At 41.4% G+C, this 26,153-nt stretch overlaps 2 protein-coding genes across 2 annotated transcripts; both read right to left on the bottom strand.

The window, feature by feature from the left end:
* Positions 1-387: 387 nt before the first annotated feature.
* LOC306976331 (rab GTPase-activating protein 1-like) lies at positions 388-11,845 on the bottom strand (the record flags this gene model as incomplete). The annotated part of the gene is made up of 8 exons (XM_079574251.1): positions 11,726-11,845; positions 11,025-11,114; positions 9,058-9,168; positions 4,748-4,852; positions 4,588-4,671; positions 4,430-4,501; positions 2,609-2,845; positions 388-657 (listed from the first exon to the last, which is right to left on the bottom strand). Exons 1-8 carry the CDS (start codon positions 11,834-11,836, stop codon positions 388-390), a joined length of 1,080 nt encoding a protein of 359 aa, XP_079430377.1. The 5' UTR covers positions 11,837-11,845.
* An 8,954-nt stretch (positions 11,846-20,799) lies between these two features.
* On the bottom strand, positions 20,800-25,069 carry LOC306975412 (protein FAM163B-like). The gene is made up of 4 exons (XM_079572941.1): positions 24,992-25,069; positions 22,965-22,988; positions 22,768-22,881; positions 20,800-21,378 (listed from the first exon to the last, which is right to left on the bottom strand). Exons 3-4 carry the CDS (start codon positions 22,858-22,860, stop codon positions 20,965-20,967), a joined length of 507 nt encoding a protein of 168 aa, XP_079429067.1. The 5' UTR covers positions 22,861-22,881; positions 22,965-22,988; positions 24,992-25,069; the 3' UTR covers positions 20,800-20,964.
* Positions 25,070-26,153: the final 1,084 nt, after the last annotated feature.

The following is a 26,153-nucleotide window of genomic DNA, read 5'->3' on the forward strand; positions in this document are numbered from 1 at the left end:
CACCTACAAAATGAAATAAATAGTGAAAAGCATTTCTAGAAGTCTTTCATGTGTTTATTTTGTAACACAAACAACTTATAAACTGTTTTATTTACATAGCTTTTAAGGCGAGACACTGCAGGTCAATAGGAAAAAAAGAGGACTTACATTTAGAGCTATTAGTTTGTATTTGGTTGATTTATTAGCTACAAAGTAAGTATGAAATCTGCTGTAAAGGGTGAGTTTGGTCTGACATAAAACTAGCTAATGTCAACACTGAGCACTGTGTGATTCATCCATGTTCCCCCCGCCGCGTCTCGCCTCACTGTGACTTTTATTGACCTAAATAACAAAACTTGAGCGTACTCCCGACTTGGCAAGGCCCAGCCCGAGTCCGAAGGTCAGAGTTCAAACATTTTTGGAGACGCGCTGCTCTTGCGCCTGTTCCCAGCGCGCCTCCTCCTCCGCGTACAGCTTTAACCTGTAGGGCGTAACCGAAATGGCCACGGGTCCCCTGGCGGTCATGTATGTGCCGTTGTCCCAAATACCAGGAGTGCTCTCGAGGGTGCGGAGGGCCGCGGCGCCGCTGTTACGCACCGAGGTCAAGGCCTTACGCAGCCACGTGGTGCGAGCCGCCTCTAAGCTGCTGCTCAGGATGCCCGCCTCGTGCTCCAACTCCTGACAGAAAGAAAAGGGCATGAGTTTAACTGTCTTTTCAAGCACGTAATTCACATAGCTGATGCTGCCCCAACTCCTTTCTGGCTCACAATACCTCCCACACTCCCCGATAGCAATGTACAGTGCTTTTTTTTCCACTTTGACAAAGAACTGGGTTTAAAAACAGGCATTAGCAACATCAGGCCCTAACCTAACCAGTTTTAGCCTGGTTCCCAAAGAGGATTTTTAGAAATATTGCAAGTATGAAAGATCAAATGCTTACTCTACTCTTGAAGAAAACAAAATCAGTTATCCTAGATTCTAAGGCAGGGGTTTCCAAACTTTTTGGCTGGGACCCCAAAATTGACACGAAAACACGTTATTTGTTTATCTATTTGGCTATTCACCTACGCATGTATCTTTCTTTTGCTTGATTACTGTGCTGAACTCTGTTCCTATGAAGAACTTTGTGGAACTCAGATGCTCAAATGAAAAAGATGAATTGAAAATTGAATTGAACAACTCGGGGCCCCCATTCTATAAAGTTACTGCCTCTTACACTACTTTAGGGGAGAAAAACATGTTATAATCAAGTTAATATATATCTTTATATATAAAATATTTTATCTCATATTTTGAATAATTGAATGTATTTCACTAGTTATAGGCCCGGCCCCCACTTTTTAGGGAACCACTGTTCTAAGGCACTTGTTTCATGGTAAAGGAACATGATAATGATAATAATAATGATGAATGATAATGGTAATTGAGTAAATTCTGTAAAACAATATCATTAGAGTCGCACAGTGCTTCCGGTATATAAAAAAATAAAAACTTCTATCTTTAGATCCAAGTTTTGATGCTGTTGGTCCAGGGACAGCATTAACGGATGTGACTTGGTTGTTTCAGCTCAAATTTTCCTCAATGTTTGTCCGATTTTGCCCCTATGTCTCTCAATTTCCCCCATTTTTCACACATTTCCTGACATTGGAGATTAACCTGACACATTTGCAGATCTTGTTCTCTTTTCTGGTTCTAGATGGCAAACATTTTAGCGCAGGTATCTGAAAAAGCATCATTCAGGCACCAGTATCGAAAAACCAAGTATCGTTCAAGTACTGGTATCGATGAAAATGCAACAGTACCCAGCCCTTGTCATAGTAGTAGAAGTAGTTGTTGAATACACAGGAAAAGCACCACGTAAGACGCATTGTCATTATTAACATTAACTTTGAACGAGTATCCCGTGTTCCTCAAAGGGAAACTGACACGAGAGAAGTGCCAACTGCGAGGTGACGAGGCACTTCTTAAAATAGTCTATTCCAGGTTTTGTCAATGACTGTAATGTTGGCCATGTGACAGCTCATCATCTGGAAAGTACCCAACAGAGAGGCGCACTTCTTTTGCTTTCTTTTGGAATGCGTCTAATGGCACATTTCCGGCACCGTTTACTTTCACTTTGCTGTTTTCTGATCCCAGACAAAATACTTGAAACAGCTAAAGCTTCTGACTTTTACGCACGATTGGCTAGTGACACGTTTCTAAGAATAACGGTTCTTTTATTTTATAAGAGAACTTGGACGGAATGAAAAGAGGAAATGAGAACGCACTCTCCGCTACAGCCACAAGCTTTCCACAAGGCTTTTACTTTAGCAAATATAGCCAAAGGTGGTTAGTTAATAGGGGAATTCTAACACTTATTTTAGGACGAGACGATGCAGGAAATTCTTTTATTGTGGAGTCATCAATTCAAAAGTTTTGCATATCTTTTTGAATGAGCTACTCATAAATAGAAATAAAAAAAACTTTCCAAGCTCAATAAATCAGGCTGGGAATTATTTAAAGATGTTAAGGGAGAAAACTAGCCTAAAAAATCTCAAAAGTGACGACTGCAGGGATTTCTTTTTTCATTTTTAGTCCTTGTTATGACCCATTCTTTGAAGCTTTGTCAGATTATGAGCCTGGCGCTTACCTGGATCCGACACTTGGCCTCCACCATTTGCAGCTTGGTTCGGGCCAGTTCCTGCTCCAGCTCTGTGATCTGCTCTCGGAGGGGCTCCCTGTCTGTGCTGCTGCTGCCGCTGTCCCGCGGGCCCTCGGGGGACGGGGCGCGGGCGGGGGACACGTCCTCCCCCTGATGGTGATGCTCGGAAGACGTCTCCAGAGTCAGTAGCGCGTGTGAACAGCTGCTGCACGGAGCCACTGCAGTCTGTGGGGAGAGGACGGGGACGCTGAGTGGTTCAGTTACGGTGCCGAATGCTGGGGTTTGAGAATACAATAATACAATAATACAATAATACAATAATACTGCCATGACATCATTGTTAGCAGCATTTCCACACAAGACAGACTCCTGCGTACTTTTATATAATAATCATTTTTGCCCATTTTTTTTCCCTATTGTGCATGCAAGAACTCTGACTATTAAGACATTGTTTACTGTAGTATCTTTATAATTGTTTTTCAAGATATTCGTTTTTATCTATTGACTTTTACTGTAACCTGGCCTTAAGTTATTTTTTTTTAACAAATGTACTAAATACGATAATTACATTTGATTTACATTTCACAATAAAGCCTAAATGTTATTATACATTTTCCCCTAATGTTGAACTCTTCCCTGCATGTCCCAATAGACAAGTACTCAAATACTTAAAGCAGTACAAAGTAACTCTTGCCCCTAGAGGCCATAAGCGCAACTGCAGGTGTCATAGCAAGATTTTTTAACCTATTAATTGTTTGTGAGATATTGTACATCCAATTACACAATGGAAATAATTATTTTCACTCAAAACTTGGCTGTAAATACTGTTAAAAGTGGCGCTAGCCCCGCAGTTAGCTTTGAACATTAGCCTGCTAGCTTCTTCTTCATGATTCTATTAGGCAAGGCAAGTTTATTTGTAGAGCACAATTCATACACATGACAATTCAAAGTTCTTCACAGTTGCATAAATACAAGAAAGCAAATAGAATCAATAAAAACATCAACATAAAACTAATCAATGACAGTAAGAGGCACGAGTGTAGATAAAATACTTTCAGTTATATGCATTTTTAAGTCTTGTTTAGATTCGCTCTGTCTTGAGCACTATTTTTAAGTCTTGTTTTGACTCGGTATTAGTGTTTATTGGTGCCTCCGGTCCGGTGGCAGTCAAGTTGCAATTGTGTTTTTTTACCAGAGACACCAGGGGGAGATGAAAGACACCCCCAATCATCCCATTAACACTTGTATTACCCCCAGAGGGACTGCGGAAAGGATTTATTAAGGTACACAAATTACTTAGTATTGCTTTAAAGATGCATTATGCCACTTTTTATGAAAAAACAAACACACAAAAAGTTGATATTTGTGCATATTTTACTCTGTAGTGACCCAGTGGCTGCATTAGTCGTTAGCATTGGCACCTTTACTTTCCTTCACAGTGGTCTCTACAACGCCCCAGGATTAATTGTTTTGTAGGTTTTCTGGTGAGAGGCTCAGTCAGCAGTGAAAACCTTCCAAACAATTGATCCTGGAGCGTCCTAGAGGCCACTGTGAAGAAGAGTAAAGGCGCCACATGCTGACCACTCACACAGCCACTGGGTCACTACAAGGTCAAATACACACAAATATCAACTTTTTTTCCCCACGTAAAAAGTTGCATAATGCACCTTTAAGATCATACTGTAAATTAAAGCAAGATACCAACCACTAAAAAAGTAACATAGAAATGGGCTTTGAAACTTAACTGTACCATGGTTGAACTAACTACCTGTACCTGTAGAAATCCTAGTGTGCAGAAGAACCTCTCACCTTGATGGCGTCCATCTCCTGCTTGTGCGCGGCCTGCTGCCTCTCCAGGCGCTCCGTCAGCTGGGAGCAGATCTGACGGCACGGGGGAAAAACACAATCCTTTATTCATTCACGCATTCGCTCAGCACAACTGCAGCTGCCGTGCTCCGACCCAGTACCTGCTTGTAGTCGGCGGTGATGCCCGACGCCCTCTGGATGTTCTCGTCTGCCTTCTCCAGCTCCCTCCTGAACATATTCTTCAACTGCACAGAGACGACGGAGCATTCAGGCACGCGGTTTTGCTAACTGGTGTCGGTGTGTTTGTGAGTGAAGTCTCACCATGGTCGCCTCCTCCTCCCTGCTCTTCATGTGCTCCTGCGTGGACTTGAGCTGGTGTCGCGTCAGCATGAGGTCTTTGGAAAGCTGGTCCACCTGGTCTTCTGCCTGGAAATATTTGTAACACTATAACACCGATCTCATATTGTCTTCACAGTTGCTCGAAGTTTTTTTTTTTTTTCCTTGAGTTTGTTGACTTTTTTCCCTCCTTTTATCCATGTTTTATAATTGGGTTGTGAGGTCAGTTTTGTATATGCCGGGCCAGAAACTAAAGTGTTTAAAGAGCGGGTGTGATGCTTTTCTTGGTATTAGTTAAAGCAGTACTAAGTAACTCTTCCCTCTAGAGGCCATAAGCGCAACTGCAGGTGTCATAGCAAGTTACGATTTTTTTACTTATTAAATGTCTTGGAGAGTAAATACTACGCTGACAGGAAAGGCGAAGGGAGAGAGGGTTACTGTGCATCCAATTATACAATGGAAATATTTTTTTTCACTCAAACTTGGCTGTAAATACTGTTTAAAGTGACGCTAGCCCGCAGTTAGCTTTGTTAGCTTCTTCTTCGTGAATCCATTAGTGTGTATTGCTTTCTCCGCACCGGTGGCAGTCAAGTCGCAAACATGGTTTTCTGTCCAGAGACACCAGGGGGAGATGAAAGATCCTCCAATCATCCCATAAACACTTGTATCACCCCCACGGGGACTACGGAAAGGATTTATTAAGGTAAACACGTTACTTAGTACTGCTTTAATGTCAATCACTATCTTACACTTTGTTAGAATAGGTAATATTGGTCTAAAACAGCTGAAACTAAACACTACAGATCACTTCCTGACTTTTGGAACAAGCTAAAATAAGTCCCTCCCACTCCTCCCTCCCCTTTGCTGCGCAGCTGTTTCAATAAAGAGGGAAAAATTTGAAGTTCGATGCATTGAGGCAGGAAAATATCACGATGAATGATATTAATGTGACGCCACTGAAGCCAGCTCTAAATCAATTATCAATAATCAAGTACATAGTAACAGATCCTTTATAACACAGTTGCAATTAGGCCCGTCATGATAGCAATTTTGAAGTTCGATAAATTGAGGCAGGAAAATATCACTATAATGTTATTGATACCGGATACTTTTAACTTTAGCATGACCCACCCTAAAATAACACACAAGCTGCAAAAAAACATGAAGTATAATCAGCACAATTTACGTCACTTAGACTTTTACACAGAAAAAAATACTAAGAAATGTACAGACGATAAATATTGAACCCAAAAATGTATAGTTTATCTAACCGGTATGTCATTAATTATCGAACTACTGTTGATTTAGTAATAATCGTGACAACTCTAGTCAAAATTAAACTCAATGAAACACAATTTACTGAGGTAAAATTGTTCAAGTATTAAGAAAAATAGAATTAAATTTGTTTTAAATAAATGTACTGATGAATAAAAATTGTTTTTCTGTCTTTTATTGGAGGATATAGGCTTAGTGGTGGATGTTTTTAGAATGTAGATAGAATGAAGGTCACAAGATGATATGCTCTGATAGGTTGAAGTGGCTCAATGATGTCATCGTGTTTTTCTTGTCAAACTGGTCTAAAACTGATTTTTTCCCCCCCACACTGCAACAGCACTTAACTAAAATTAACCACATCTTATCCTTTAATCACAAAACAAAGAACAAAGGTGCTCCCATAAAATGAACAAACAGAGCCTCACTAAAAACCCAGGCCATAAAATAAAGCAATAGCTACATTCTTGAAACGTTTTAATTTAGTTTTAGTCTTAGTCTTTTGACAAAAATGTAATTCGATTTTAGTCGAGTTTTAGTCATAAAAATATCTTCAATTTTAGTCTAGTTTTAGTCGACTAAAATCGCAAGTAAATTTAGTCGACTAAATTTAAGACGAATTTAGTCGACTTTGCTTTGATAATATTCATTATAATCATATTTAATCTTGTTCCTCTGCTTCATGGAGCTGCTCCACATGAACAAAGCTCAGAGCTGATCCTTTGGCAGAGAATTTACATGATCTGAGGCTCTTTCAGACGGTCATTAGAAGTTTGGATGATTTTAGTCTCTCCTTTTCATATTTATTTAGTCTTAGTTTAGTCGACTAAAATATCTGGACATTTTAGTCATAGTTTTAGTCTCATGAAAAACTTTTAGTCCAATTTTAGTCCTCAAAAATATCACTTTGACTAAAATTAAGACTAAATATTTTAGTCGACGAAATGAACACTGGTTGACAGCCGCCATATCAGCGATGTTTGGCTGACGTTTGTTTCTGTGCTACATCAAAAGACACAGTGACACTGGCTGGATCTGGGTCAGCTCTGTGAAAACCTCTACCTGTAAAAGACACACAATCTGCGACCCACCTGCTGAGCCACGCCCTATAAATGCACAACCTCTACCCTACATCATCCTAATTGTATTTAGCTACAACACTCCTGGACCTCACTGACATCCCCTGTATTTAAGGCGGACTGGGACTGAAAAACGGCCCTGGACTCTGGCCCAAATTAGAGTAAACGCGACAGTTTCACAAAGACATATTTTAACCTCTCTCCTAAACTAAAAGCTTCTCGACTGGAGAGAAACTGAGAGCAAGTGACTGTAACTTTTTGTCACGCTTTTATTATTTTTTTATGGCTTTTTTTTTGGTCACTTTTTGGTCACGTTTTTATGACTTTCTTGGGTAAAGTTCAGTCAAATCGACCGCCTGGTTTTGTAAAGTTTTCACGGGTTACACTTCCCGGACATCGGCAGCTGTTCAGAGTCTAGTGTCCTCCCGTGTTGACCAATGAGACGAGCTTTTCCTGTGAACCGGCCTGTCAGGTCCAATCGGGGGGGAGGGGGAGGGGCTTGAGCGTTTACTTTTCAAAATTCTGCTCCTGCTCTCCTCATTTTGCAAACTAAGAAGGGCTTTCTGGTCCAAGAGAGGAGGAATTTACTTTTAAATTTCACTCTATCTCTCCTCACTTTGCAAACTTACAGACTATCACTTTAAGGGTAAGAGGTTAAAGTGATAGTCTGTAAGTTTGCAGAGTGAGGAGAGATTGAGTAAATTTGAAACTAAATTCCGCCTTTCTTGGACCAGAAAGTAGGGCTGCACGATATTGAAGTGACTTGCGATATGTGATACGGCTGTGCAATATCGCGATAACGATATTATTGCGATATTTCCCCAAACATGATATGTTCCATTTTTTCAGCAAATTGTGTCAAAAGAAGACTTAAAAAAACACCCCATCAGGACCAAAACAAGGGTAGAATTTTACAAAGCTAGTAAATGTTAAACTAAAACTGAACTTTTACACATGACTTCAATTCATGAGTTTGAGTTTGCAAAAAAAAAATATTTTTCGCGATATATTGTGCAGCCCTACCAGAAAGCCCTTCTTAGTTTGCAAAATCAAGCTCCTCCCCCTCCCTCCTGATTGGCCTGACAGGCTGGCTCACAGGGAAAAGCTTGTCTCATTGGTCAACGCGGGAGGATACTAGACTCTGATTAGCTGCTGAGATTCGGGAAGGAGAGACTTTACAAAAGGTAATTTGTATATTATTACTTACTTTACTTCAAAATGCAAGACCAGGTGGTGGATTTTGCACATTTTTATAAAATTTATAAAACATTTAGACCAATTCCAGACTATCACTTTAAGGAGAAAATTGAGGGGCCCTTCTGTGCTCTTCCAGAATGGACATATGGCCAGTCCGCCCCTGCCTGTATTCCCCCAAAAAACCTCCACCTATTCCCCGCCCTGCACTCATTCCCCTCTGTCCGAGTCTCTCCTGTTAAATACATTTCCCTCTGACGCTACAGCCCCCGTAGATCGGACAGTGAGCTGTGTTGTGAATGCCGACGCGTCCAGATGGCATTTCAGATCCGGGCCGCTTGTGTCGACCCAATATTTACTCTGAATAATTGAGGAGGCATTATTTTGCATGTGACATTTAAATGGCGGAGCGTGCGACTCGGGTCGGACAGGTAGCTCTCGCTGAAGGAGGCTCTTACTGGTCAGGAAATGGCAGTGAATTATGAACAGGTAAAGTCCACGCAGTAATAAGAAAAAAACGCGGCAAAAAAGGGAGAAGAAAAGGGATCGGGAAGCTTCTACAATGGTGTAAAGCTGAACTAGAGAAAATGTGCTGGGTTATGAAAATGATATACAGTATATAGCGCGAGCTGCTGTATCAGCCGGTCCCCGTCCCCGGCCCGCTGCCCGTCGCCCGTCACCGCTCGCCGTTATCTGCTCGGCCCAGCTCTGGCGCGGACCATTGTTCTATAATTAGCCCCAGCGCGGTACCTGGTCCAGGGCGCTCCTCAGGGCCACCTTGCTGGAGATGAGGCGCTGGGCCAGGCTGTCGTTCTCCTGCTCCAGGCGAAGGCTGGCCTGCTGGAGACGCTCGTTCTCTTTCTGAAAAGCAAGCGAAACGTAAGGCCACAGGAAGGGCTGCAGTATCTGTCGAAAGGAAATATCGGTGATGAATTAAGGCTTTTGTTTTTTTTTGCTGGCACAGGCAGCACGACGATAAGTGCATGGAACTTACACATGTGAAAAGTTAGATTTTTGTTCTAGTTTTTCTAATTTAGTTTCATTTTAGCCTCATTTTGGAGCTGAAATACAAATTACTTTAAACATCACAATACCGTTATGGCAATACTGCACGACCACATCGCATATTGTTTTTTTTCTTTTTTCAACATTGTGCAGCCCCGGCTTCAAGAAAAAAGGACTCCTACTACAAATGTGTGCAAGGTTTTCAAATTTGTCAACTGGACTGTGTTTATGCTCGGGCTGCACGGTGTTGAAATGCGATAAGGGTCTGCCATATTGCGTGTGAAAAAACAACAACATTAAATCATTACCCCAACAAGGCTAATAACTTAATAATAAAACTCTTGGAACTCTTTGCACATTTATAGGTTTCATGCATTTTTTGGTACACTGGTGATATTTCTAAACCCGTTAGATCCATGCAGGAAATCTGACAACTGTAATTATTTTTTTGAAAGATCTATTGTAAAAGAGCTTTACTTCCTGTTGAGTGACATTTGAAATCCGCCCAGATGACTGATAAATCACCGCTGGCATAACATCTGTGGAAACTCCTGTCTCAGATCAGTGATTCGTAACTGTTGGGACGTCGGGGTGCACTGTCACTGCCTTCAGGCCATGATTAAAATACAAATATTTATAACAAAACATCGAGTGCTGTTCAGATAAAGAATAAGACTTTCTCTATTCATCACATTATTGCCACATTTTTGTCTCTTATTTGTCACTATTTTGCTACTGTTATGTTGCACTTTTGTCCCTTTTTTGTTGGGTATTCGTCACTTTTTTGCAGCACTTTCATCACTTTTTTGTCACTTTCTTGCTCCTCTTTTGTCACTTTTTTGTCACATTTTGTCACATTTTTGTCTCTTTTTTGTTGCTCTTTGGTTGCTTTTTTGTCACTATTTTTGCGCTTTTTTTCCCCAAAGAAGCTTTTAGATTTGGGTAAAGCCAAACTGGAGAAAATGTGATTGGTTCAGGTGGGAGTTAAGAGGTTAAAAGAAAAGCATCCAAAAACAAAAAAATGTGCTGGAAAAGCAACAAAAAAGTGACCAAAAAAACACAACAAAATGTGAGGAAAACTTGACCACAAAGCAGTGAAAAAAATGATGAAAAAACAACAATAACGTGAAAAAACAAAACAAACAAAAAAACAAGAAACACAACGAAAAAGTGACAAAAAAGTGACGAAAACAGGCCAAAAAGCCCCCCAAAAAAGTAATGAAAAAGCAACAAAAACATGCCAAAAATGCAGCGACAACGTGACAAAAACTGACCATCACTTTTCTAGATTTTATCTTTCAAATGAGACGTTACACTAGTGTTGCTCTCCAGTCAAGAAGCTTTTAGATTTGGGCAAAGCCGAACTGGAGAAAATGCTCTCGGTTAAGGCGGGGGGGTAAGAGGTTAACATGTGTATTTGTGGAAGTGTCACATTTACGCTAATTTGGGCCAGGCTGACCAGAGTCCAGGGCTGTTTTCCAGTCCCAGTCCGCCCCTGTTATCGGGTGATACCTAGTTGGAAGATGAACCAGGGCAAGCTTTGGATTTACGGGTGAGAGGAGAGAGGGCGGGGGCACCCAAAGGAATTCACGCCCAGAAAGGCCTCTCGTGACGCTGCGTAATGATGTTGCCTCGAGTAAACGCGTAAGAAACATCCACTCCGACTGCAATCCTCTGCTTTGTACGTAACTGAATCAGCGCGCCCTCCTCACCAGGTACTTCTCCAGGGGGTCCTCCTCTTCGTCTTCGTCGTCCATAATCTGCAGCCGACTCCTCCGCAGATCCCCCCTCTCCGCCAGCACCTGCGGCACATGTCAGGACTGATTACACACGAGAATCACGTCGTGTCGCGTCTGAAGGGCTCTCCGCGCTGAACAGATGTGCCGCTTGGATTGCATTGTGAGACAAATACAAGAAAAAACAAACTACTACACGCCCGAGGAGCTACAGGCGGATGAGATATGAGGGAGACGAGGAGATGACGGAGAAAACGATCATAGCGAGAGGGAGGAGATGGGGAAAGATAGATTTATTTCCTTATCGGATTCATCTTTTAGAGCAATCTGCATTTGTTTTGTGTTATCTTGAATAACAGCCCATGCATAATGTAGCTGATAATAAATTTGCCACGCTTGTCAACAAAGATTTCATTTGTGAGCTTTTTTTTTTTTTTTGTATGCGAGCTGCTGCATTGGAAGCCACAATAAGACAAGTCTGCAGCCGAACAGGACAGTTAATTCCTCATGAAATATTTGACAGCTGGGTTCGAACCGCCAACCGTACGTACGTTTTCCAGGGCAGAAAAGTAAAAACACCGTTGCCGACAATGAGGTCAGGTATAGGGCCTGGGTGTTGGATTAGAAGATGAATGCAGATGAATACAATCAAGTGTGTGATATTGACTTGTCCTTACATTAAAGCTGGGTCCAGAGTCGGCCTCCAGACACATCAGGATCTCCTCCTCGCACAGCTCCTCGGCCACCAGGGCATCATTGGAAAGGAAGGCAGCCACCTCCTGCATCATGGTGCTCAGCAGGCACAAGGTCCGCAAAGCAGGAGACCAGCAGGAGAGACCGGGTCTGGCAACAGGAAAACAATACGACTTAGGCCAACGGTTAAACTCAAAATCTTATCAACACATTCATGTAATTAATCATTTATTACCATCTTTTACAGCGCAGATCTTTTTACAGAAGCAGTGCTCTGTTTGTAAACATTGCTCACAAACAGATAATAAAACTATTATATAGTTCTATAGAGTTCGGGAAAGTCCACAGTTACCATGGAGATCCACCATCTTTGCAGCTGTTAGCATACATTGCCATTGACTAACATTAGCTAAAAACAGTATAAAAAGTGGAGAAAAAAGCCGTGGAACAGCTCCGTTAGCTGCAGAGTTACTGCTGGTAAATAAATACACCTAACTCACTGTGGTGTCCAAGTGTTTTAATGTGAACAATAACTCTAATAAAATCTCCATTAATTTACAATTGCTGCTAATCCCATAATGCTTAGCAGCGATATGACGTCACATTCCTGAACTCTATTATAGAGCCTTGGACGTGACGACAGGTAATCACTGGGTGCCCCTCTAGAGCAGTGGTTCTCAACCTGGGGGTTGGAACCCCCAAGGGGGTCGCGAGACAAATTTGGGGGGTCACCAGATCATTTAGATAAAATAGCCATATTTTCATCAGCATATAATCTGATATTTTATTGTATCATGTGTTTGCTATTTTACCAGAGTGCCATTATTTGTTCGCAGTTTGATGAATTTCGTTTTTCTTTGTTTTTTAAGAATGATGTAGGCTACTATTTCTATTTCTCACGGTGTGACCAGAGCGGGGGGGTCACGAACCCTTTAATTGTTGAAATGGGGGTCGCGGCGCCAAAAGGTTGAGAACCACTGCTCTAGAGGAAGAATCCACAGAACAACAGATTCTGTATTTCAAATCTCTGAATCTCAGTGAGTGGGAGTGTTTTACGAATACAATAAAATTAAATAATGCTTCAAAGTTTTTCATTTATTAAGTTTTTTTTTTTCCTTTCCCCATAGGGGCTAATTAAAACTTGGGCTAAGCTTTTCACATGCTTGACTGTCACATTATTTCTATTCTTTTATTTTTTTTGCACAAAACATGAACAAACTCACAAAAAACATCCAAGCTTTAGGCAACAAGCAGCAAAAGCAGCTTTATAAAGTAACAAAGTAACAAACTCACCTGTTCGGATCCTTCCGCGGTGAAACGATAGGAGAAATCAATATGACGTCTCACTCGGTCCAGAAAAACCTGGAAAGTGCTGGTGTTCAGTGCAGCATCCGAGCACAGGTGAGAATGCAGTTTTGTTTTTTATTTTATGAGCTACAATGTTATAACTCAAGTCCACTTTGTCCGCTCGCTCAGGGCAATAAACAACAGACAGTCCAAAGGTGACGGAAACAGGCAGGTTGTTATCAGAGAGCTAATAGCGGCTAAAGCTAATACGCTGAGAGCTGCGTGTCAGGTGCAGCCGGCTGTCTGTGTTCGTCTGCACAGGTCGAGCAGGCTTTATACGGGACAGAGGCACACCCACAGGCAGCACCCACAGCACCCACAGCACCCAGCGTCATCTTTTGTTCTCTGTTACTACTTCATAAATCACCTTTGCACCGCTGGAATGCCTTCACTTCACATTTATCACACACGAGTTACATTTTCTCGTTTGTAAATATAGGCCTACGGTGCACGTGGAGTGGATGCAGCAAAGTAAATAAGGCTTTAAAACATTTAAATATTCAGATTTTTTAATTTAGTTTTTAATCCAGCCTATCCTTTACATATTCAGACACAGCCTTCCACATTATTATGCTATTATTGTTTTTTTTTTTTCATTTAGTTTTTACTTTTTTTGCATTAAGGGGGCTAGATGCAAGTTTGCCATTTTATACTCACTACTGCCACCTCAGGTCATGCGTGTAACTGCACCTTCTATATTAAGCCTGTGCATGACGGCACTTCGGACCCACCTTTTTGAGTGACAGTGCAGGATTTTAGAGGCAGTTGTGGTGAACAGGTCTGAGCTCATTCTACACATTAGGACATGGCTGGAACATGTAGGGCATAGGTGTCAAACTATGTCAAATTTGGCCCGCGAGGCTATACCAAATGACTACTCGAGCTGGCCCACCGGTATTATACTTTTTTTTTCAGATTTTGCATATCTGGACTATTAAGTTATATATTGTATAGTAATAAGTGTTGCTTGTTCCATATTCAATGTTAAAGCAAATATTGTTTGGGTCCATATTGGGTCATTTGTTCCATGGTGGCCCGCGACTTTGTTCAAGTTTTACATTTTGGCCCACTGTGTATTTGAGTTTGACACCCCTGATGTAGGGGGAGGAAAATACACTCTCTAAACTCTGTATAGTTCCTTTAAATAAACTAAAACAATGATATACGACAAAGTACAAAGCAAACACTTTATATTTACAATGAAATAATAGGAGAGAGAAAGAGAGAAAGATTCCCATTTAAAACGACGAGCCCTGTCTCCGCCGAGTTTAACCTTTAGGCCTGGTATAGCACTGTTATAACTGCTAAGATCTAGTAATAATTAAGCAAAAGGCCTACTATGAAAAGTTTGAGAAATTCCAAGGCTATTTCACAGGTAAGGTAACACGGGGGCATCACATGATAGGAACATAAGGGGTAATAGGTCATTTGTCTTAGTAGCCTGTAGCTTTAGCAAAAACACTTTCATCAATGACTTGTGTTGATAATCTTGTGCTTTTTTGCAGTGCTGGAGGATCTTCGTTTCTTTCCAGGCAGCGTGCACTGTGTGAAGATGGAAAGCGTTGTTGCCAAGGACGTCTGGAGCGGTGATGTCAGGCCTGAGCGGTCGGACGTGTTGGCAAACAGGCCGAGCAGGTAAACTGAGAGAGAGAATAACAGCACATGAATGAATGCACCACAACAACAGGCTGGAGACCACACCCGCTGTGTCCCCAGTCAGGGCCATTCACCTCCACAGATGAGTTATTGCGTTATAATATGTCGGCTACTACAGCGTTTTACTTCAATGTTATCTACGGGATCTGACAACATTTTATCTACAGGGATAAAAATACAAAATTACAAGTGTACTAGAGTTAAGGAGGTGCAAAAAATGAAGAGGGATTAATGGAGAGAAAGAAAATATAGAAACTAGCCTACACATTGATGTTATGTCTAGTTTTATTTGTATTGTGTTGTAAAATAATCTCACAACCCACTCTAAAAATCACCTCTTCTTACTTTCTTTGGCTCCTAATAAGTAAAAGAAGAAAAAAAATACTGTATGAACGCACTTCCCTAGGTAGATTTGCCCGGTTGAGTCACCAGGAGTTTCCTGTTCCCCTTTTTTGCGGCCGGTGAACTCTTCCCTCCCTCCCTCCACCCGCCAGAAACAGAAACTCAACTTCCGAACCACTCGTCTTGCACTTCCAGAGTCTCTCGGTTGAAAGGGAGTTAAAAAAAAAGTCCATAAAAAGAATTTCAGCAAAGGAAAAGGAAAGCATATGTGGAAGATTTTTGATTCTTCTTCCAGGTTCATTCATAAAAAAAAAAATCCCTGCACAAAATTCCACTTCACTACCCAAACACTAACACTTTGGCGTATATTGGCTCGTAGCTCTTTATTGTCACACCGTAGCAGGAGAAGAAATGCTCATAAAAATAAATCCATACCAGGATATTGGCCGGCAAAGCGCAGTGTACTATGACTAGTACAATAACCTGGATTTTATTCCCAGCAGCCCCTATTCACACATGTAATCCAATTCCACATAGTTCCCCATATAGTGGTAATATCAAGTGTCAACATGAAGAATAAGAAGCCCATATAAGACCGTTTTCTCAGTTGGTGGGGTTAGGGGATTCCTGAAACTGACATCGCTTTTTAGTTCAGGAGTAGCCAAAAAACAAACACTATATTAAAGCAGCTGTGGTTGTTTTCACTGGAGGATAATGTCAACCCCATAGATAACAGACCACAAAATACTCTCCTGATCTGCAAGCAAATTAAATTGTTTCTTCTGTCCAAACTCATTCCTAACTTCCAGATTCTTCACAGGGGTGAGGTTTTAAGCCCTTTTCACGACTTTCCGGGTCACTTTTCAGGGTCATCGCCACAGAAATGCTAAGAAGCTAGCTTACGAGTTCATGAAATTGATACAAATGCTTTATAATTAGATACATGGTATTTTTTGCTGTTTATGTACATTTCTGAGTTTTCCATACTGAAAGAAAAAAGCTAGTTCAACTCATTTTGTGACATTAATATAAAAACAAAACAGGTCAGGATTTCAAATTGTCCAGAAGCGCCCTCTGCGGGAAACAGTGGGTATGACAGTGCAAGCTTTTACTTAATTTTATTTTATTTTTTTTAATCTAACAGCATGCTAGCTAGTCCATGACGGCGTGATCAACACACTTTCAGCATCTTGAAGTAACATCCAAAGTTTGACAGTAGTAAGTACACTTTTTTTTTTTAACTTGGTTGTAGTGGTAACAATTAAGAAAAGAAAGAAAAGTTGTGATAAAAATGGAACTGTCGACATTTGCAAAAACAAAAACATCAACCGCGAGATTAATTTCAGGTCACATTTTATTCAAGTTATATAATATTTTGTACAAACACCCACAAGAACACCTTCATCAAGTGCCACTTAGAAAATATCCTAGAAAATGCCAGGGAGGCCATTGTTTGGTGTTGATGTGGCCATTTTGTCCAATACACTAAAGGCTTTTACTTTGTGTTCACAACATATTCATAAACTTGAACAAGCATTATTATTATTATTATTATTTTTTTAATTCTCTCAGAATGTCCATTAAGTCAATGTGGGAGAAAGTGCTGGTCAAAAATGTCACTTAAAGCGGATCCAGGAAGTGTTTCATTATATATGATTAATGTTAAGTGTCAAGTGTAGATTTTTGTTTCTGTATGAAATATAAAAATTGGTCGGAAAACTTTGTATGTCGTCCAGTAACTAGAATAAAAGCTAATTTCTCTGTATTGGGATATCGGGGAAAAGCGTTGAGCCCCCAGGTACTGGATTTAAATGAGACTGGAGAAGAAGAGTGAAAGAGGTAATAGAAGGAGGAGAGGGGGCTGAACAGAGATACTATTGTGATTGTGTCACTGGTCGTTCACAATGTCCTCTGTTCTTGTTTGGTTTCATTACTGGGTTTCAGATGACCAGACCGACTTCCTATAGGTCTGTTTAGGGGTAAATCGAGAGGGGGGCAGCTAAAAAATGACTATTGTTGAACAACTGACTTTGTGCTTTGGATGAATATAAACAGATCATTTACCTTGTCAATAATATATCCACTAGGGTGCCCATGTCCGATAAAAAAAAGTGAAAGAATAAATATCAAGTTGTTTATTTATGATATTCCACACATATTTCAATAAAAATAATGGAGAAAAAAAGCTTTTTTTCGCTTCCCTTTTTTTGGTCAATAATACCTAAAAAATAAAAAAAGAACCCCAAAACTAACTTTATTGATGCTTTAGCGTGAACCAACGCGCCTCCTTTTTCTGGCATCGGTATCGGTGAGTACCCGATCAGATTCGCTAAGCCGATACCATGCTGTGTTTACAACGTGACTAATGCTATCGCTAATTCTCAGAACAACCTTAAAGCAGTACTAAGTAACTCATGCCCCTAGAGGCCATAAGCGCAACTGCAGGTGTCGTAGCAAGTTGCGATTTGTTTAACTTATTAATTGTCTTGCAGAGTAAATACTACGCTGACAGAAAAGGCGAAGGGAGAGAGGGATATTGTACATCCAATTATACAATGGAAATATATTTTTTCACTCAAACTTGGCTGTAAATACTGTTTAAAGTGACGTTAGCCCGCAGTTAGCTTTGCCCATTAGCCTGTTAGCTTCTTCTTTGTGATTCTATTAGTGTGTATTGGTGGCTCCGGTCCGGTGGCAGTCAAGTTGCAAACATGGTTTTGTGGTCAGAGACACCAGGGGGAGATGAAAGACCCTCCAATCATCCCATAAACACTTGTATTACCCCCACAGGGACTACGGAAAGGATTTATTAAGATAAAAACATTACTTAGTACTGCTTTAATGGCTGCCTTATGCTATAAATCCTCTAAAAATCAGAGAGAATGCATTGTGCCTCCATTTTGACATATCGAATCGAGCAACGTGACTCACGGCGCACAGCATTTGTTAGCTTTGCACGTTGCGCGTTAAGCTAGCGTCAATGTTGTTTTTGTTGACATCCAGCGGTAACAAAACACAAAATAAGCTACGTCCTCTACTGAGTGCTTTATTTTGATCATCAATAGCACAAAAAGCATTGTAGCTCTAGAAGAAAGTTTGGCATTGCTAGCGTGTTTGTTTATGTATCAGGGTTGTGCGACTGTTTAGCCACGGATGACCCGGAATGTGTGGCTGTGTGGCTTTAAGCATAATTGTGTTAACTATTTCCTGACGTCATGTGCACTTTAACTCCTCAAAGCACAAAACACTGAATTCTAAAAAGTGTATTTTTTTTCTTGTGGAGCTAAATGGGGCAGTCAGAAATAGCCTTTTTGCCAATTACACAAAATGCTACATAAAGTGTCTCTTTTGCTTAATCCCAGCGTTCATTGCACGTCCTCAGAGCAGCTGTGAAAAGTTTCGCAGATTTAATTTAGAAAAATGTCATGGGAAAGATGAATATATCAGAAACGAAAGGAGTTGTAAAATATTGTGAACAAAACAAGGCAAAAGGTACATTTGGGTCATATTAGCGAGTGATGGGAGAGGAATACAGCTCCCAAAGGAACATCTCCGAGCCCCTTTTTACTGTCACTGAACGGCGCTTCACTTCGGAATGTCTTCTCTTACAATTAGCAGCTTCCCCGGGGGATGAAGGGTCTGCAGTTTCAACGGAGAACTGGGAAAACCGCGGCACAAAACACCGGCGTGACAGCAACGCTTCACTTCAGATGCGTGCGGTAAACAGAGGTTCAATTTCAGCTCTTTTCCGGCAAAATGAATTGAAAGAATAGGGTTCTCGACGGTGAGGTGCCATAGATGCTCAAGTGCTTTACGGAGTAATCAATAAATCATTATATTATCAACAAATCTGTACATTTTCCTTTTGTGGTCGGACATTGTTGTCATAGAAAAGTGAAAACATTGTACTTTTTGTAGTGTGTGACGACGCTGCGGGATATTCCTAGTCCCACAGTCATGTCCCCCTTTAGTGTGCCCACTTGGCTCATTCCACTCGAACAGGTTTGTAAAGGGGAGCCGCAGCAGGCAACGCTCAAATCTTTAATGTGCAGGGTTTTGTTCCTGTTTGCTTTCATCGGAAACCAAAGAAACGGTTTCAGTTTGCGCAAAAAAAAACAAAAAACAAGTTTATCTGAGTCAACTTGAAACTTCAAAGCCCATTTTCTCCTCCATTACACGGGGAAGATTTGGTGTAAGTGTTCCATTAAGTGGCTTTAAGTAGCACCTGGCTTTACACACCAGACTATACACTCTTACAAAGCAATATTTCAGAAGCATTTGTTGATACTGAGTCATTTTTTTTAAACCGGTCTTAATAATTCTGATGTCCCACAAAATGTGTGCTATTTTGGCCTTTTTTTTCCTCTTTTTTTTTAACACAGTACAACTCATTAAACTGATTTTTGTTTTTTGGCAATTAAAAAAAATGCTAATCATATGAAGCATGCCCAAACGTAGCACACTAGAATCTTCTGCTCCATGGGGGGGGAAGATCCTGCCGGGACACGCATTAAACACAACACAAAGTTAGAGTTACTGATAGCTTTCCCTCCATTATGTTACTTTCCCCCCCCCCCCGAAACAATTAGTGTAATGACCGTAATTGAATTTTCATGAATTGCACAGCCCTATAATATGCCTTATGAAACAAATGATACAACACTTGCTGCAATACATTTCCTCCCTTAGATTTACATCAGCACTCTAAACTGATGTCTTTGACCTCATGATCCCACTTTCACTGGGCGCATTTTCTCCAGTTTTACCCAAATCTAAAAGCTTCTCAACTGGTTTCAAACCTGCAAATCTCAGCCAAGCTTCTCCCTGTTTGTGTTATCATGTTTCAGTTGTTTAGTTGCGGTTCTTTAATCGCGTTTTCTTTGCTCTTTCATTTCTTTGTTTGTGTGCGTAATGTAACTGTGATCAAGCTACAAAAATGTGGCCAAAACATATTTTTTTTAAAAAGCAGCAAAAACGAGATGAAAACTCAACCAAAAAGGACAAAAAGGTGACAATCATAACGAGGAAGAAGCTTGCATGAGTTTTGCATGTGTTGGGGAAGGCTGAACTGGAGAAAATGCACTTGGTTAAAGCAGTACTAAGTAACTCTTCCCCCTAGAGGCCATTAGTGCAACTGCAGGTGTAGTAGCAAGTTAAGATTTTTTAAACGTATTAATTTTCTTGGAGAGTAAATACTACGCCGACAGGAAAGGCGAAGGGAGAGAGGAACTTGGCTGTAAATACTGTTTAAAGTGACGTTAGCCCGGAGTCAGCTTTGCCCGTTAGCCTGTTAGCTTCTTCTTCGTGATTCTATTAGTGTGTATTGGTGACTCCGGTCCGGTGGCAGTCAAGTTGCAAACATGGTTTTCTGTCCAGAGACACCAGGGGGAGATGAAATACCCTCCAATCATCCCATAAACACTTGTATCACCGATTACGAAAAGGATTTATTAAAGTAAACACGTTACTTAGTACTGCTTTAAGGTAGGGGTTAAATGTATTTTTTCCCTCAGTCTCGCCTTCTACGTGTTATTTAGAAACGTACTTTCAAGGTTGTAAGGAAGGGTGCACATGCTGCTGGACAAACGTCAAGAAAGAAGGAAAACCTCTTGCAAAACCTTGCCTGATGAAGGGCCCGTGCGTTAATGTTGCCTTGGTTGTAAATGTCTGTGATGTGCAAACTAGACAGAGGATCCGAGAGTCTCTTGTTAACACTTGTTCACCCGAAATCGTTTTTTTCTAGATAGATACTCGATGCACCATCAAACTCTCAGTGGCCTCTTCTTCGTTTGCTGTACACAGTTGATGCGAATGTGCTTTGCCCCCGCCGGGTGCAGTGTGTGCTTTACATGAAGCATTCTCACAGTTCTGAATGGAGTCAGACGTCGGTGCTGTAGGACTGCAGCTGGGGCGGCGGGGGCGGGAACATCTCGGAGGAGCCGTAGAAACTCAGACTCAGGGCGGAGGGCGTGTGGGGGAGAGTCGACGGGCAGCGAGAGGGCGGCTCGTAGTAGGTGTGGAAGCCCAGCCTCTCGCCCCCGTTGTGCAGCTCGTCCGGGTGGTGGTGGGACAGTCCCGGCGGGGAGCAGGAGGGGCAGGAGGGGGGGCAGGAGGGACAGAGGCGCAGGGGCGAGGGCAAGGCGGACGTGCCCAGCTGGTCCAGGGACACCGGGGTTATGTCCGTGCCGTCCATCTCCAGGGCGGTGCAGGCGTTACAGGGGAAGTGAGAGAGCGGGTCGGCCCCCAGAGAGCTCATGCCCACCTCCGGCTCCGGCTTCTTGCAGCAGTAGTACTGTGGGCACCAGAGTGGACTGTTAGATCGGGACATACGCAGAGATGAGGGTCCACAGGAGTGACACTGTGGGACTAATGATGAGCACAGAATGTTGTGGCAAACTTAATGTGGAGTCAAGACTGTTTCCTGTCCCCATTTCCAGCGTTAATAAGTCATGCCAGTTGTTTTCAGCGTTAATTGGGTCTGATTGTGACACTCTTTAAACATTTATGAATCAAATTAATGTTAGCTTTCGACTCTTCCCCATGCAACGCTCTTCCTGTTTACCCCAAGCTCCTCCTGGGGCCCTAAGCATTCATTTTATCCACTGGAATGGAAGCTTATTTGAATAGGGCTTTTCACATGACACACATGGTGGTAGTCAGTACGTATGTAGCCACAGGTTCAAATGGGGTGGACTGACAGAAGTGCAGCTATACACAAATCTAAACCATTCATTCACACTCACAGACATTATTTCTCCTGGACAATTGTGCACGTTTGTGGAGGTTGGGGAAACTGGAGCACCCGCAGGAAACCTTCACAGGCTCAGGGAGAACATGCAAACAAAACTCCACTCAGGCACTAACCGCTGTGCCACCGTGCCATCCTGTTAATTTAGTGGAGTTTTTTTTTTTTTTTTTTTTAAGTTTTTGAGGCTACAATTGTGTAAGAGTATAGTTTAAACTGAACCTTTATTCCTTTATTATTATTACTATTATTATTTTCGTAAAAGTACCATCTCTGCCAATGTGGCGCTGTGACGCTACCACAGACAGTAGAACAAGACTGTAGTCTGTTGAAAGCATAGACTGTAAAATTAAGAATGGACTTACATAACTATAAGGAAAAGGCTCCTATGGACTTTGCATTGCAATTTTTTTTGCCCCAAGTCATTATTGAACACAGGCTTGTCAGTGGTTTTCTGCCATCTGCTTGTTTTGTTACGTACTTTTTATAATATTGTTTATTATTTCAGCAACTGAATTTCTCCATTGTGAGATCAATAAAGGATTATCTTGTCTTATCTTTGTAAGACACGACAAACTCCTCATTGGTCAAAAAGAAAGCGCAGCGCCATTGCGGAGGGTGCCAATATTATTATTATATCAACACACGACTGATACCACGCAATTGCATAATTTTTTCTTTTAAACCGATTAGAGCAAAACATTGGCTTTGCGCTAGCTTCCTTCTACCCAGTTAGTTATGTACATTCCAGGTCCAGAGCCTATAAACAACATTCCAACACCTGTCCCCAAACAAGTCCTAATCAGTGCTTGTGCAGGCCTCCATTAGGTTATTGAGATTCTGATCTTGGGCTCTGGTATGTCCACAAACTTGTTTCCATGCAGCTTAAAGTAACCCAGCCACATGGAGCCCTTAGAAGACGGTACTCTGTGTTACCTGGAGTCTGCAGTAACAGAGCACTGCTATGATGCACAGCAGGATGACTCCGGCCAGTATTCCCCCGGTTATCACGATCGTTCCGGCGGACATTCGACCGGCTCTCCATCAAACCTCGGCAAAACAGGAACAACACAGAGACGCGTGAAAAAAACAAGTGTATCTGAAAGCACATAGTATTTTTCTGTACTACTTACATCCAACAAAGGCTTCTGTAATGCCTGCAAAAAATAAGACACGAAAAGATGAGACCAAACATGTCTGATTAATATGTAAATGCCCCTGATGTAACATGTGGTAAGCATGTCGTCAGCAGCTGTTGTGAGCCTCACACATATGTACATGTCAGTGCCACAAGACGCTGCCAACTGGCCAACTGTTCGTGAGTAAAAGGTGGGATAGTGCCAGACAGTAACACTTGGTTGGGAGTCACACCTGCAGTATGTTTAGAAGGAGAAGTGTTTCACTCAACGACACCATTAAGGCTGTATATCCAGACGAAGACAAGATGTGTAGAATTTCAAAAAAGTTCACTGTAAACACTGAACCAGCTCAGTAGACGTGTGCGAGACACTTGTGTGCAATACATCTGCCAGGCCTGTGTGTGGCGCTGTGACGCTACCACAGAAAGTACAACAATAGAGCTCAACAGTCCCACCCTTCTTCCGATCACGTGTCTGAGGAAAATATCCATCATTTATTTATTTTTAAACTCATTCAGTTCAAGAGTTTAAAAGCAAGACGCTGGCTAATCCGCTCTGTGCTAACTAACGACCATTGCTCGGATATTTTACAAGAAAGAACTCAATACTTGAAAAAACTGCAAAATTATTATATAACTTTACAGTTTATAACGTTTTAGACAAATCCTCAATTTAAGCTCCTGTGTTTTATGTCCAGGAGTTAGCACATAGCTGACGTGCTTTTAAACACTTAAGATTTGAATCTTGCTAAAAATGCTAAATGCTAAAAATCAATGGGATATTATATGTCCGGACACAGACGCGTGACTGTTGAGCTCTATACTGTAAAAGTAAAAATGGACTTATTGTGGCTGACTATTTCCTGTAACCATGAGGCCCCAGAAGTTCCTGGCTTCTATGGACTTTCCATTGACACTTTTTTGCCCCTCTTCAAGCCATTATTAAACAGAGGTTTGTCATTCTGGCCTCCAAGTGTTTGTCTTAACATGCGCAACATCGTCCTAATTTTATCCTTTTACCTTTTTTACTTTTATTTCTCCCTATTCTAAGTAATGGAGCTGGTCAAATTTGCTAGCATGAACGAGCTTCAGCTAGCCTGCGCTGAACGCTATGGCGGAAGCTACGCTAAATTTTACAATCTATGGTAGATACTCCTTCATGGATTTACAATATAAAACATTATAGTACTTTTGTCAAACTTTTCATAAAGTTTCTAACTTTTTAAAACACGGATAGCTAAAGATGCAGCAGGATTTAGCTCTAACCTTTGAACCTGCCCAGCACATCGGCTTAGCTCTGACTAAAAAGGGTGAACAACATCATGTAACGCATATAGGTCAGTGACATTTTACTATTTTCCCAGAAATACCCAGAAAATGAAAAATGTAATAGCAAGACAGCTGTATATTTTAATATTTAGCAGTGGCCGCTAGCACAAAATGTTAATAACACAATTTTCCTGCTTTTACGGCAAAAATGCCTTCAAAATGGCATCGGTGTAGTGCTGTTATTTTGCTGTTTTAGGCGAGTACAGTCGAGCTGAAAGTTTGTTTGACACACTGCGACCGATCCTGACCCCGCAAATACCCAGTGTGGCCCTTGGGTCTAAAAGTTTGTGCTGTAAAGTAAAGTGTGACTCTTATTGTCTTCACAGGCTGAGCTAATGTTGCCCCAATTCCAGAATGTATGAATTATCGCGTTACTGCTTGAATGACAACTACTACAGCGGTCCATCCCATCCAGAAATAATCCTTAAAATTGGACTCCAATTGAGCTAATCCTTTCAAAATTGCATCCAGTCGTCTGTGTGTGCCTTCGACGTCCCGCCACATGACGGAGTGCAGGCCCCTGTGTCTCCGAGCTATTTATCTGGCCTCTCCTCAGACCCCCCTCCCCTGTTTGTTTACGCTGGTACTAACAGCCCTTTGTTGTTTGCAGAGGTTCCAGACACTGACAGAGAGCAGAGTGCCCCCTGGAGGCAGCAAGTGATGAGGGCAGGGTAAACAGACGGAGGTGTTTACATCAGAGCACAGCGGGACATCGACAGGAGGTCACAGGTCAGTCCGAGGAGGAGGACAGCAGCGCTCTGAAACGAGGACAAACCACGGAGAGGAATTAGACACAGATTTTATTTTAAACAACATTTAAAGATGCTGCATTGTTTGTAGAGTAGAATGAAACAAAAACCTTATAGTAATAGAAGAAGGATGTTGCACAAGGAGGTGATTTACTCCAAAACACCACTGTGTCAAATCACATATAATCCACCGCTTGAAAGATACAGCGCACCTTCAACTGTGTTCCCTGTTCTTTTACACATGACCCATTTTTCAATATGTGCTATTGGGGCAATCTCCGAGATCCAGGATCTCGGTCAGAGGTATTTGTCATGTTTTTGTTTGATAGGGGAAACCAGAGCAGTAGGTGCTGCATTGCAGCCACTCACTGCAGCGATAAAGAATCTCGACTTATATGGCACCACCACTTTCTGCTTTAGAAGTTTTGATTTCCTATTGTCTTGCTTTCAGTGCAGGCTTTTTATTAAAAACAAGTTATTAAATACTTAAATCATTTTAAGTATGACACTAATGCTCGCTCCAAAGGCTCGTAAAGGCATTTTTAGATGATGATTAGGATTTCTAAAGCACTGCAATCCTCTTAATATGGTTTTAAAGGGGGATATTATGCAAAAACTACTTTTAGAGCTACATGTCACGGTGTGTTACAAAGTTGTTCTCTAATCAACATCATACGTACTCACTTAAATTGTCCTTATTTGTGAAAGAAAAGCACTGTTTTTTCAATGAGGACAACATTAAATTAAGCAGAAATAGTTTTGACTCACCCATTAACATTGTTAATGTTGTGAATGTCTATTCTAGCTGGAAACAGGTGATTTTTAATGTAATACCTACATGTGTGCAGAGGTGCATCGCTCCAGTGTTCTAATGGTACACGATGTACACAATGTTAGCTAATCGTGTTAAAGGGGGGGTGTTATGCATCATGTTTTTATGTCATTCCCTCATTAAAAACATGCCTGAAGTGTTGCCTCGGCACATTCACGTATTTTTGAGTCATCTGTAAAAACTCTGATGGCGGCCATTTTAGGGACAGGTTTGCCTGAGTCCTCCTAGGAACGCCCCCACCTCCAGGAGACGCCTCCGAGCTTTCTTCACCAGC

Source organism: Gobius niger, assembly GCF_951799975.1.
Source record: "Gobius niger genome assembly, chromosome: 16".
In the NCBI taxonomy this organism is placed as follows: Eukaryota; Metazoa; Chordata; class Actinopteri; order Gobiiformes; family Gobiidae; genus Gobius; species Gobius niger.

What these genes read in the sequence shown, in the direction of transcription:
- LOC306975412 (XM_079572941.1), bottom strand. Translation starts at nt 22,860, where the DNA reads ATGTCCGCCGGAACGATCGTGATAACCGGGGGAATACTGGCCGGAGTC. An exon ending in TCTGTTACTGCAGACTCCAG is followed by an intron (nt 21,379 to 22,767) that starts GTAACACAGAGT and finishes TGGTGCCCACAG; the next exon opens with TACTACTGCTGCAAGAAGCC.